The sequence below is a fragment of the Myotis yumanensis genome, unplaced genomic scaffold (assembly GCF_028538775.1).
Source record: "Myotis yumanensis isolate MYYU_CA2020_CCGP unplaced genomic scaffold, mMyoYum1.0.hap1 SCAF_10, whole genome shotgun sequence".
NCBI classification, from domain to species: Eukaryota; Metazoa; Chordata; class Mammalia; order Chiroptera; family Vespertilionidae; genus Myotis; species Myotis yumanensis.
The window spans coordinates 81,085,183-81,097,781 of NW_027223761.1; the positions used below are offsets into that span (position 1 = coordinate 81,085,183).

At 54.1% G+C, this 12,599-nt stretch overlaps 2 protein-coding genes across 4 annotated transcripts in view; both read right to left on the minus strand.

Moving 5' to 3' along the window:
* Positions 1-148: 148 nt before the first annotated feature.
* Positions 149-1,941, minus strand: APOA1 (apolipoprotein A1). Its single transcript, XM_070426955.1, has 4 exons — positions 1,890-1,941; positions 1,738-1,789; positions 1,402-1,555; positions 149-816 (listed from the first exon to the last, which is right to left on the minus strand). The coding sequence occupies exons 2-4, from the start codon at positions 1,778-1,780 to the stop codon at positions 225-227; spliced, it is 789 nt and encodes a 262-aa protein (XP_070283056.1). The 5' UTR covers positions 1,781-1,789; positions 1,890-1,941; the 3' UTR covers positions 149-224.
* A 5,580-nt stretch (positions 1,942-7,521) lies between these two features.
* The window catches only part of SIK3 (SIK family kinase 3), a 287,717-nt gene continuing 282,639 nt past the window's right edge, over positions 7,522-12,599 (minus strand). For 2 of the 3 annotated variants that reach the window (XM_070426105.1, XM_070426103.1), the window contains 2 exons: positions 12,100-12,260; positions 7,522-9,394 (listed from right to left, as the gene is read on the minus strand). In XM_070426105.1, coding sequence (XP_070282206.1) covers positions 12,112-12,260 — 149 coding nt within the window. In that variant the 3' untranslated portion in view covers positions 7,522-9,394; positions 12,100-12,111. Of the gene's footprint in view, positions 9,395-9,459; positions 10,468-12,099; positions 12,261-12,599 lie in introns of those variants that run through there. The other variant, XM_070426104.1, reaches the window with a different exon arrangement.

Sequence of the window (12,599 nt, forward strand, 5' to 3'; positions counted from 1 at the left end):
CTCAGAGCTCCCGCCCCGCAGGGCTCCCAGCGGCGCGCTCCGAGGCCCGCACCCCATCCCTTCTCCCAAGAGAGAACCGTTTGGAGACCTTTTAATTGTTTAAAAACCATCCTTGAAGCTCCAAAAAACATCAAACCCAACACATGCATCCCGCTTTGTAAACGTTTATTCTCAGAAACCGAGCGATGGGAAGGGGACCGAGGACAGGGAGGGGAGCGGGCGCCTCACTGGCCGGTCAGCCTCTGGGAGATGTCCAGGAAGGGAAGGAAGAAGTCCTGGAGGCTCGCCCACAGCGGCAGCAGGTCCTCGTTCATTTTCCCCAGCTGCTCGCCCACCTGCTCCCGCATCTTGGCCAGCCCCAGGCCGCCCGCCTGCAGCGCCTGCAGCTGCTCGCCGTAGGGCTCCAGGCACTCGCGCAGCTTGCCGTTGCAGGGCTCCAGGCACTGGCGCAGCTCTTCGCCCATGGTCTCCAGGAACGGGTGCAGCGAGTCCATGTACGGACGCGCGCGCTCCACGTGCACGCGCGTGCCGTTCAGCACCTTCGCGCCCAGCTGGCCCAGCTTCTCCTGCAGCTTTTGCAGCTGCTTCCCTGCGAGCTTATGCAGGTCCTGGCCCAGCGGCTTCACCCTTTCCTGCCACTTCTTCTGGATGCCCCCCAGGTAGGTATTCACCACCTTCAGGTCCTTTTTCAGCTCCCCGGTCAGCATCCCCATCTCATTCTTCACTTTGTCCCAGAAGTTCTGGGTCTGGCGGAGCTGCTTTGTCAGGTTGGCGACCTTGTTGCTCAGGGTGTCCAATTTTGCAAGGACTTTCAGGCTGCGGGGCAGGGAGGGAGCAGGTGTCAGGGGGAACCTCCCAGGCACCCTGGACACCTCGGAGCTGCAGACCCAGCGCCCAGCTTACCTGTGGTGAGGTCTGGGCGAAACTGTGCCTGCTTGTAGGGGAGCGATGGGTCAGGCCTGGGCCTGTCTCGCCCAAGGACCCTCCTCTCCTCCCCCCCAACCAGACCGAAGAGCTAGTGGGAGACAGAGCTGGGTTTGGTGATCAGTCTTGTCTGTTCCCAAAGCCGGACCATTTAAAGGCCTCATCTCTATACTTCCAGACCGTTCTCCTCTGTCTCCAAAGACCGCCCTCCCTGCCGCTCGCTCAGCAAGAGGAAGAGGGACTGGAGGAAGGGAGGGGGCTGCTGCTCGCGCAGGCAGAACACGATGCTGGGCTCACTGACGGGGTGGCCCTAGTCTGCCCCCCTCCTACTAGGAGGCTGTTTCTCCATCCAGGTATGGGGCCCATCAGGTAGCAGCTGGGATGCAGCCCGTGTGGCTACATCTACCCACAGGCCTGGCATCCGCCCCTCAGGACCAGCAGCCCCTGCGCCACCCAGAGCCCACACGGGGTCCTTACTTCAGGTTTTTTGCCAGTTCGGTCTCTTCAAACTTGGCTATGTACTCTCTGCCACTGACTTTGGTTGAGTTCAGATACATCTGGGCTAAATCCTTCACTCGCTCCCATTGTGATGGGGGCTCCTCTTGCTGTGTTTCATGCTGAGCCTGGCTCCCTGGGGTGGAGAGAAGGCACCTCAGTCAGGCCAGTTCTGGGCCGAATCTGAGCGGAAAGGCCAGCTTGGGGTAGAAGAGAGGGGTCTTGATGGAAATTCCGCTCCCTGTGCCCAGAAGGGTAGACCACGGGGGTGAGGGAGAGGGCCTCCTAATGTTGGTTGTTTAGGTTGGGGGCACTTACCTGTGAGGAAGAGCAGGGCCAAGGTGAGCACCACAGCCTTCATCTTGGGGACCTGGAGGAGGAGAGGGGCCTGGCTGAGTGGGTGCCTGTGGCTGGAGAGCCTGTGCCCCACTCCCCAGGCGGAGCAGCCTCAGGTATCCAGAGCCCAGCACCTGGCAGAGCCTGGAGCCAAGATCCCAGAGCCTGAGCTCCGAGCTGGGGGAGCCAGAGGGACTGGAGGAGGCAGTGGCATGTACCTGGGCGAGTGCTCTGAGCAGCAGCTTGCCCGGGGCCTATTTATGCCTCCAGCAGGGCCTGGGCTGGGAGGCTGATCAGTCCAGCCCAGGCCTTGCCAAGGCTCACAGGTCCCAGCGGGAATCTGGAACCTAGAGTTCAAGGATTAGCTCTGACACGGGGCTGGGCAAACAGAGTGGGCAAACAGGAAGCTGGGGGGTGGGGAGCCTGCAGGGCCAGGGATCAAGGATGCAGGAGGGAGTGGGAGGGGGTGGCTGCAGGCTTACAGGTCCCCGGGGTCTGGTCCACTGTTTCCCACTATTGTCCATTGTGCCAGCGCAGCAGGGGAGAGGAGGGAAGGAAGAAGGTCCCCAAGCTGGTCAGGAACAGCAGGAAGCCCCTGCGATTCCAGGGAGATGTGTCCGCACCCCTCCCGCCTTCCCCCACAGAGCAGACTCCCCCCTTCTGCCCCCCCCCAGCTGCAGCTTCTGCACCCCTCTCTCCAAGCCCCTGGAGACCTCCCAAGGCCTAAGGAAGAGACGTGGGGCGCTCAGAGCCACCTGGGGAGAGGGGGAAGTGCTCAGGGGCTCCCTGGCTTGGAGGTTACAGGGGCCTCTAGTATTTCCAAACAAATTCTAGAGATCAGCAATAGAGCTGCCGACTTTGAATGTTGTCATGTAAAAATCCTACCTACTGCGCCCCCCAAACCCTACCATCTACCATGGCCAGCACTTCAGAACAGAAAGTATTTTTTAAAAGACATATTTTTATTGATTTCAGAGAGGAGGGGAGAGGGAGAGAGAGATAGAAACAATGATGAGAGAATCATTGATGGTTGCCTCCTGCACACCTCCTACTGGGGATCGAGCTCACAACCCGGGCATGTGCCCTGGAACAGAATCGAACCCGGTACCCTTCAGTCCGCAGGCCAACACTCTATCCGAACTGGCGAGGGCAAGAAAAGATTTTTAACACAAAAATAGAGCACAATCTCAGAATAAAGGACAGCCATGTAAATGGAAAACATGTATCTTTGCGTGGTTCATATTTACATGGGATCACACACAGGTGAGAACGGATGGCGGCCCCCGGGACCACTGATGTGGGAGGAAAGATCTCAGGTCCAGGCAGCAGAACTGCTTTCTCATTTCCTTTTGCCTCCGACTTGCAAAGTCCTGGAGGCGCCTGGGGAGGCAGTTATGTGATCTCCCTGAGCCTCCATCTCGGATCAGCAAGATGGGGGCAGGCTTGTTGGGGGCCCAAGAACCTGACAGGTGAAGAGCTGTGCTCGCTGGTGTGCAGTGCCGTTTGTGAGGCTTCTCTCCGAAGGCCTAGCACCTCCGCACCAGGCCACAGACGGGCCCTGAGTCACAGGACCTCTGAATGTCCACGTTGAGAGGCACTTTGAGATCAGCTGCTCCAGCCTCCACAGCACCTTGGAGACAAGGAAACTGAAGGCAGTGAACAGAATTTGCCTGATGTCTCTGGTCTCTCAGGGAGTTGGAGAAAGGACAGGACCTAGAACCCAGGTCTGCGGACTTGGAACCCCCAGGCAGAAACGTGCCCTCCTACTCCAATGCCAGATCCTGGCGTGGAGGGGCTCTGAGCCGTTCCCACTGCAGCCAGTCTTGTGTCTTTCGCCTCAGAGAAGAAAGCTTTGGAGCCCGGCAGCCTTGGGCTTGAATCCCAGCTCTGCTTATCTGCGTGCCGCTGGGCCAGTTACAGAACCTTACGCAGGAGGGAAGGAAGATGGCTGCCGATGGGAAGGCAGACTGCAAGATAGTGTGTGAGTGAGAGAATGAAGGGAGAGTGTGTGGTCGCACGGGGAGTGTTTGTGAGTTGAGGGACAGCAGGGGACTGTGGGGGATTGCTGGATGGGGTTCCCCTGACCCGACAGCTTCCACTGCTGTTGGGATCCCTCCCAAAGCGACTGGCTCTGATGCGGAGACCGTGCCATCTTGAAGGAGAGAGTGGATGTTGTCGGAAGCCTGAAAATCCTGGGATACTACAACAATGGTACCCAGTGAACAGCTGCGAACACAGAAACACTGGTCCCCAAGCGGCACGAGCACGCGGATTTGGAGGAGCTCTGCACCCCCTCACGGAAAGGTCAGATTTCACCTGGGATAAGGAGAGAGAGAACTACATAACCAGACAACCGGAGAAGAGAGATCATGGGGAGACAAAGAAACAGCCCGAATATGAAAGAAAAACAGGTATCACCAGAAAAGGAAGTAAACGAAATGGAGGCAAGCAACCTGTAAGAGAAAGAATCCAGAGAAATGGTCATAAGATGGATGAAAAGAATGGAAGACAAATTCATTAATATGTGTAAGAACCAAGAGGAAATGAAGAAGAACCAAGAAGAAATGAAAAATGACATCACTGCTATAAAGAACTCAATAGAAAGCATCAACAGTAGACTAGAAGAAGCAGAGGACTGCATCAGTGAGCCTGAAGACAAAGTAGGAAAAAATACCCAAGCAGAGCAGCTTCTAGAAAAACAAAATTAAAAAGCAGGAGGAGAGCCTAAGAGAACTTTGGGACAACATGAAACGAAACAAGATCTGCATAATAGGGGTGCCAGAAGGAGAGGAAACTGAGCAAGGAACAGAACCTTACGGATCAGCGTCTTACATAGTAAGGGTGCATATCTGGCAGGCAGAACAATGGGCCCCCATGTCCTGCTCCTTGGAACCTGTGACTGTTCCCTTCATAACAGAAGGACTTTGCAGATGTGTTTATAAGGACCTAGAGATGGTGTGGTTATCTCGGGTTATCCAGGTGGGCTCAGTGCCATCCCAAACCCCCTTAAATATACACAAGGGAGGCAGGAGAAGTACAGTCAGAGAAGGAGGCGAGAGGGTGGAAGCAGAGGTCAGAGTGAAGTGACTGCTGGACAGAGCCAGGAGCCAAGAGTGCGGGTGGCCTTAGAAGCTGCAGAAGCAAAGGACCGTGTCCCCCTAGACTAGAGTCTCCAGAAGAAATACAGGTCTGCGGACACCGTGATTTTAGCCTCGTGTGACCCCTTTGGACCTTTGACCTGCAGAACTGTCCTGGAAGACCATACATTTTGTTGTTTTAAGCACTAAATGTGAACGTGTATAGCAAAACTGAAAGGTCCCTGGCACCTTTCTGTGCCCCAGATCCCAATTTTGGCACTTTATCCCCTTGCTCCCACTGACCACACAGGGTCAGACCAGAGCGGACTTTGGCTTCAGGCAGCAGGAGTGGGGGAGGCAGGGAATCCACTTTCTCCGTGTGGTCCTGACTTGCGGACACTGAGCTGTGGGATCTCTGTTCTGGGGCTGACCCAGCCCCAGAGGCCCGTGGGAGCCTCAGTGGACATTTCCTGGGCCAGCCTGGCTCTCTGCCTGTTTAGAGAGCGGGAGGGAGGGCAGACCCCTTCTGGGTCAGCTCATAGGTAGGTGTCTGAGGCCAAGAGGGGTTACTTTCTTTCTGGGAGTAGAACTCGTCCCAGCCAGTATATGGGGGCTCTCAGAAGCGTCAGGTTGGACTCCAAGCTACTTGTCACTGTTTTACTTCCTCTTTGGTTTGTTACTGAAACGGTTATTATGGCTGCACACGGTATCCGGCATTCGCATCGTCCCTCATAGCCTTCCTGATGACCTGAGCACGGCCTGTTAGAGTGCCTGTGAGACCAGCACAGAGTGGCCAGGAGCTTCCTGCCAGCCATTAGTATGTGGTGCTGGCAGAACTGGGAATCAGGCCTGGCTTCTAGTCCTGACAGTTGCCTGATGGCCAGCAGGCCCACCGCCCACAGCCTGGGCCCTGCTCAGGATGCTCGCCCCCTGGCTCGGGGACTTGATGGCCTGGGCAGGAAAGTGCTGGCAAATGCACTCACTAGTGTGTCTGCTCTATCTCACTGTAGGTATTGGCTTGAACTGGTCCACGCCCCTTGTGGCTCATACTTCGGAGAGAAAGGAATCTTTCTGGGTAGAGGCCAATGGGAAACACCACTGATGACAGACTGGGTGCAACTCAGATTCAGATTTGGGGGCCAGCCTTTGTCAGAGGACCAAGCGGCTCAGACTAGCTGTTTAGTGGGTGCAGGACCCACCAGCGGAGGCCCTTTGTGCTACCACGCTCTTCCCCCCAGCTCAGGGGTCTCAGAGGGACTGCTTCAGAAGTGGGTCCCCCGTGGCTGGCCCTGGACCCCCTGACTCATGTGGGGGTGCTGCTGTTAGCTGACTCCAGGAGTGGATTTTGCTCATTTCACAATTTATGTCCCAACATTATACTGGTCAGTCTATGCTGGGAGGACTCTGTCCCCTGCTAGGCTGGGCACGTAACAGACACTCAGCAAACATTTGCTCACTGGATGACATTGGCGCACTGACAGAAGGGTCACAGGACGACAAAGCACCATCTGAAGAAACAGGCCTTGGGAGGGGACTCAAGAAACTCCGAGCACTCAGCCTGGGTCATGAACCCTGCTCTGAACGGCTAACCTGAGAGCACGCGGTGCGTCAGGATGGGGCCTGAGCAGGGGAGAGGAGCGCCCCTGCCAATAGTTCCTATTTGGCAATTTTGTTGCAGCTTTTGTGATAGAGCCTCAATTTAGACCCCAGGGCAGGGCATTGTAACCAGCCAAATGCAAGATTCTCTGGCGCCCTGCTGTGTCCAGCGGGACAGGTGGTGACAGACTTCATCTGGGACCAGCAGGAGGGAGGGCTGACTCAAAAGGTGGTGACAAGCCCTGGCCGGTGTGGCTCAGTCGTTGGAGCATTGTCCCGCGCACCGAAAGGTTGCAGGTTGGATTCCCAGTCAGGGCCCGTGTCCAGGTTGTGGGTTTGATCCCGGGTCCGGGCATCTATGGGAAGCAGCTGATGTTTCTCTCTCACATGGATGTTTCTTTCTCTCCCTTTCTCTTCCTCTCTCTAAAATTAATAAAAGAACCATGTCCTTGGATGAGGATTTAACAGTCTGTGAGACGCTGGAAGGCATCTGAGAAGTCCCTGGTTTCAGACACCTGCCCAGCTTCCTGCGGGGGTGCGGCCAGGCTTCGGCCTTCTGGGAACACCCCTCTCCAGGAGACGGTCCCACTGCGACTTCCTAGTCCGCCAGGGACTCCAACACCTTTGTGAGTTCCCTCCTCTCACTCTTCTTCCTACAACCCAGTCAATACTTCCCGGTAATTTCTTCACAGACCGCCAGCCAGCCGGGCCTTGCTGGGAGCTATCCTGCTCCTGGGAGTCCAGGCGTGGAAGGGGGTGGCAGGGAGAGTCCCCGTGCTGCCCCAGCACTGGGCTGACTGGGTCACGTCCTAACGGCCTGGCCTGGACTCCCTGGGCTTTTGAGGGCCTTCGGCTATTCCTTCAAAAGTGCCTTTAAGGACTGTTTCCCACCCGATTCCGCAAATCCAAGCGCCCTCAGAGGGGCAGAGGCTACGCTGGCGCAGGGCAGCGCAGAGCGGGGTTGTGTCCACACTGCGCCTGGGAAGAGCACGTGCTTCAGCTCCGCCCTGCCCGGCAGGCCACCCCCCCCCCCCCCGCCCCGCCCGCTTCTCCCAACTAGACTCTGAACCGTAAGGCAAACAACATGTCAACATGAGATGGTAATCTGTTTTTATTTTCACAATCCCCTACCATCCAATTAAGTTACTCAGTTGTAAGTGCCCACAAAAAAGGGGCTAAAGGTCTTACTGCAACTTGGGTCTCGAGATTTTTTAAATCCTTTTTTAGTTCAACATAAATGGGAAAGAAAAAAAATACTTCTGACATTTTCCAAGAACAGAATTAAGAAACTATATTAATATACGTTCAACATATACTGCGCGTATTGGTTACTACAATACAAAGCAATAGTTCGCAAGATGGCACAATTGGCAGGCTCCCTGGCTTCCACCTGGAGGGCGGGTCTGCTCTCGGTCCATCCAGTTTGCACACAGGACAGGTGGGCCGTCGGGGTTGGAGTTCAAGGAGCCCAGGAATCAAACAGTAGCTGTTGGGGCCTCCTGGTGGCCTCCTTCTGGTGATAGGTGGCGGGACCAGGGGGACACGGGACCCATCCAGAGAAAGGCGCTGGCACTGCGGAGTCCAGGAGGGAGGGTTGGGAGGGAGCGGCAGGGCCAGTGAGGACCAGCAGCACGGATCCTGTCGGAACCCTGGATGGCCATGCCGGGCACCTGCTTTCTTCTGTGCAAATTCAGGATGAAAGACTAGGAGGGGACTGGGGACCCTACTCTCCTTTTCCAGAAAGGACGGACCAAGGGTCCAAACATTAAACATCTCTTTCTTGCTGTGAGGATCAGCCCAGCCAGCACCTGAGACTTTGGTTTCTAACGGCGAGGAGGGAAGGTAGTGATACAAACAACAGCTCTGCTGGTGCGTCCTCACGGGACAGTCCCCGAGAAGGGAGAGCTGCTCATGACAGCGGCTAACGGAAATCCTGTGAGCAAAAGGTGCAGGGCCCAATTCAAACAGAACAGAATCTGTTAAACATTTATCTTTTAAAGAAAAGTTCCTTTTGTTTTTATTTATTAATGATAATAACAATATCAACATTTACCAAAACAATTCCTACATGGTCAAGAATGAAGGTGGGGGGTGAGGATGCCCAGTGAAGGAGCAGGTCAGAGAGGCAGGGCCGCACAGCTCCTGGTCCTGCCTGTGACAGAGGCTGAAGGGAGTGTGTGTGGCATCAAACCTTTTTACAGCGCGAGCACAGCTGACACAAGCACAGGGGCCGCGGCGGGGTTTCAGCCCATAGGTGGAGGCAGCAGGATGGGAAGGCACCAACCTTCCAGGTTATAAGAGGGGAACTGAGTCACGCACCGAAGAGGCTCACACAGACCCCGCGTCCCTCAGCGCCAGGCCCTCCCCGCCTCACGCTGACATTCTGATACCAGCGTGGCCTGGTGTGCGGTGGATCCAGCAGGAACCGTCTCCCCAGGTGCCAGGCCTGGGCTGCTGCTTTTGCTCTCCCTTCTCCGGCCACTGAGATTCCAGAGGTGGTGCCCTTCAGTGCTGCTCCTGCACAGAGCGATGCGGAGCCCTGGAGGGCGCTGGGAGGGGAGGCTGGGGGGCTCTAGGTCCCCTAGGCTCTGTCCTCTGTTTGCTCTTCTCTTTCAAAAATGAAAAAGAGAAAGAAAGAGAAGCAAAAGTAAAAAAAAAAGAAAAAAAGAAAATCACCTCCAAACGAAAACCCCAAACCAAAGCCAAACCAAACCACCAACTGAAATCCACCAGATACACTTTCACAAAAGGTGTGAACGAGATTTCCTGTTTATTTCCTGGGCGAGTGGGTCATACAAGCAAACATGGCAAAAGGCCCTCGGAGCCCACAGGAGCAGCACATGACAGCCGACGGAGGAAGGAGCAAGCGCTCTGGAGGGGAGAGGGCAGGCGCGATGCTGCTGGATGCTGCTGGACGCTGTTGGTTTAGTCTCACTCTATCCCTCTATCCCGAGCTGCACACGGACCTGCAATAGAGCAGACGCAGGGCATCAGTGTGGACAGACTGAATGTTCACTTGAGAACTTTTCAAAAAATTCAACTTTAGTGTACTAGGTGTGCCGGTTTATAATAGAGGATTTTGTAAGCAAAGAAAACACGATAATTTCAAGAGAAACATCGAAAGTGCTTTATTTAATCAAAGTAATGTCCATCACTAGCTACACATTTCCCCATCTTTCAGGTAATTTGTGGATACCGTCCCAAAAGAACTTTTCTTGTTTTGAGGCAAACCATTCAGAGACCCAATTTTCCACTTCTTCGCACATTTTGAAATGCTGCTCAGAAAGTGCGTGTGCCATTGATCGGAACAAGTGGTCATCTGAAGGAGCAAGGGCTGGTGAATACGGTGGGTGGTTAATACTTCCCAGGCAAGATCTTTTAACGTGTCTTTAACTGGTTTTGGAGTGTGTGATGGTGCATCATCATGAAGCAAAATTACTTTGCTGTGTCTTCTGGCATATTCTGGTCATTTCATGATCAAAGCGTGGTTCACATTGATTATTTGTTGTCAGTAGCGATCAGTATAATGGTTTCACCTGGTTTTAGAAGCTCATAATACACCATACCTTCCTGATCCCACCAAATGCAGAGCATGGTCTTCTTTCCAAAGCAATTTAACTTTGCAGTCGATGTTGATGGTTGACCTGGGTCAACCCATGATTTTGTGCGTTTGGGATTCTCAAAATAAATCCACTTTTCATCGCCAGTCACAATCCGATGCAAAAAAGACTTTCTTTCATGCCGTTGAAGCAACATTTTACTGATGACTTTTCAGTTTTCCATTTGTCTTTAGTTCAGTTGATGTGGCACCCATTTTCCTTCCTTTAAAATCTTTCCCATTGCTTGTAAACGATCAGAAATTGTTTGCTGAGCAACGTTTAATCTTTCTGCAAGTTGTTTTCGAATTTGACACACATCTTCATCCAATAATGCTTGTCATTGTTGGTCTTCACACTTTTTCGGTTGACCTGGATGTTCTTTGTCTTTCACATGGAAATCATCACTTTTAAAGTGTTTTAAACCAGCGTTCACAAGTATCCTGAGATGGAACATGTTCACCATAAGCTTCCCGAAGTATACAATAACTTTTTCTTCAAAATAAAGTAATGAATTAAAACTTCCCCGCAAATGCTCTTTTTTTGGGGTGGGGGGGGGGGGGAGGGAGCCATGAAATTCAACATTTTTAAGTGTAAAAATATCTATGATGTTAACACCTTCAGCAAATTTGACATATGAAGTTTTGAAGCTTGCTGTCAATCCAACAAAACAGCATACATATCAAATCACATATATATCAACATATGTGTGACTCCATCTGTGAAAAAAATCTGCATAATTAACCGGTGCACCTAGAAAGCATGACTTTTTCCTTCCGTAATGCAAGCACCCGACAAGCTCCAGCTGCGGGCACCACCTCAAGGCCCCTGGAGGGCCTCTGGCAGCCAGGCCCTCCCACCCCTTGGTTTCAGAGATCTGGGTGGGCTGAGTAAGGCCACTTGAGCTCCTGGTCTGTCTTCTCTTCCTGAGCTTTCATTCCTGCTCCTGTGTGTTTTAAATTCACCAATGAAGAGGAGTCAGCAACCCCTCAGGCCCATGCTGGACCCAATAAAAGCAGAGCCCCAGGCCTGTTTCCTCTCTCTCTCCCCCCAACCCCTTGGGGTGTGGCCCCAGGTGTGCCCTGTCATTGCCAGTCTTTTTTATTTTTATTATTTTTAATCCTCACCTGAGGATATTTTTCAATTGATTTTTAGAGAGAGTGGAAGGGAGGGGGAGAGGCAGAGAGAGAGAAACATGGATGTGAGAGAGACACATCGATTGGGGCCTCCCGCATGCACCCCAACCAGGGCTGGGGATCAAGCCTACAACTGAGATACATGCCTTTGACTGGAATTGAACCGGGACCCTTCAATCCTCAGGCCAGCGCTCTATCCACTAAGCCAAGGGCATTTCCAGGTCTTTAAGCAATAAACCCGCATCTGGTCAGTTTCCTGGAGGTTACAGCTGAAGGGTGTCTTGCCATCATAGTCAGAACCGTCACAGTCAGAACCACGGTGTGCCCAGCCACGACACTGGTTAACGGCCAAGGCCAGTAAAACAGGGACTGGTTCCCTTTAGCTTGGGCTTCTCAGGGGTCTGCCATATCGAGGCTCTAATGGGGATTTGCCAGACGGCCAAACGGCCATCAAGTCTTTTCTATCAGTTTCCAAAGAGCCCACACTGCCTGCCGTGCTCGGTGAGGCATGACCAGCCCGGCCAGTTCACCCTTCACCAGGGGTCTCTGACCACCGACTTCCCTGTCCAGAATATTCTGCCATTGCAGCGCAGCCTTAAACCTGTGGCTGGATGTGTTTTCTTGCTGGGCTTCACCTTCCAGGACTGAGTTCAAGGACCACCTCCTTATTACTCTGGCCATAGGTGCGCCCGTCCTTCAAAGCTCGCTCGCTCCTGGTCTCTGTGGAGCTGCGACAGCCCCTACAATAACAACACACGTGTCTCTCCCCTCATTACACAGGGAGCCCTGGCCACATCGCCCCTGTCTGCACCTACCCGCACTGCAGAAGGACTAGCACAGCGCTCAAGGGAGAGCAGGGCGCTGGAAGGCCAGGAGGGAGCAGGCATGTGGAGCTTGTGCAAGCGTCTCCTGACCAGATGGGGCCCGGGCCATACGCACCGTGGGTTCCCGTTACACGCCGGCCTGCTCCATGCTGAAGGAGACCTCGGGGTGCTTGTAGCTGAGCAGGATGTCTGTTATACACGTGGATGGGTAGCAAGAGCTCAAATGTTGGCCGTCAGTCAGGTCCAGGTGCTCATGGCCTAACCTCTCCCCACATTCTGAGGACCAGAAAGAACATGTGAGATTTGCAGGGCACTGGGGGGTGGGGGGCAGGAGGGAGAGGAGGAGGAAGAGAGGTCTAAGCACTGCGACCTAGCTCGCAGCCTGAACCACAGCTCCCAGCAGCCCGCGGTGTGCTCAGCGTCTGCAGCCTCCTGTCCTGGCCTGGCCTGTCCCCGCGGAGCCCTGTCCCCGCTGCCACTGCCACGTGGGGGGAGGCAGAGCACTGCTCCTTCCGCGAGAGCTTTCTCCGTCAGGCAAGACGCTGGTGCCACAGACACTGGTCACTGGGCGCTCCGAGGGCAGAGGGCCCACTGCACAGTGTCTCTGCCTCGGGA

Coding starts and splice junctions, on each gene's coding strand:
- APOA1 (XM_070426955.1), bottom strand. CDS start 1,780: ATGAAGGCTGTGGTGCTCACCTTGGCCCTGCTCTTCCTCACAG. Junction 1,556..1,737: donor GGCCCTGCTCTTCCTCACAG/GTAAGTGCCCCC, acceptor TCTCCACCCCAG/GGAGCCAGGCTCAGCATGAA. Junction 817..1,401: donor GAACTGGCAAAAAACCTGAA/GTAAGGACCCCG, acceptor CCTGCCCCGCAG/CCTGAAAGTCCTTGCAAAAT.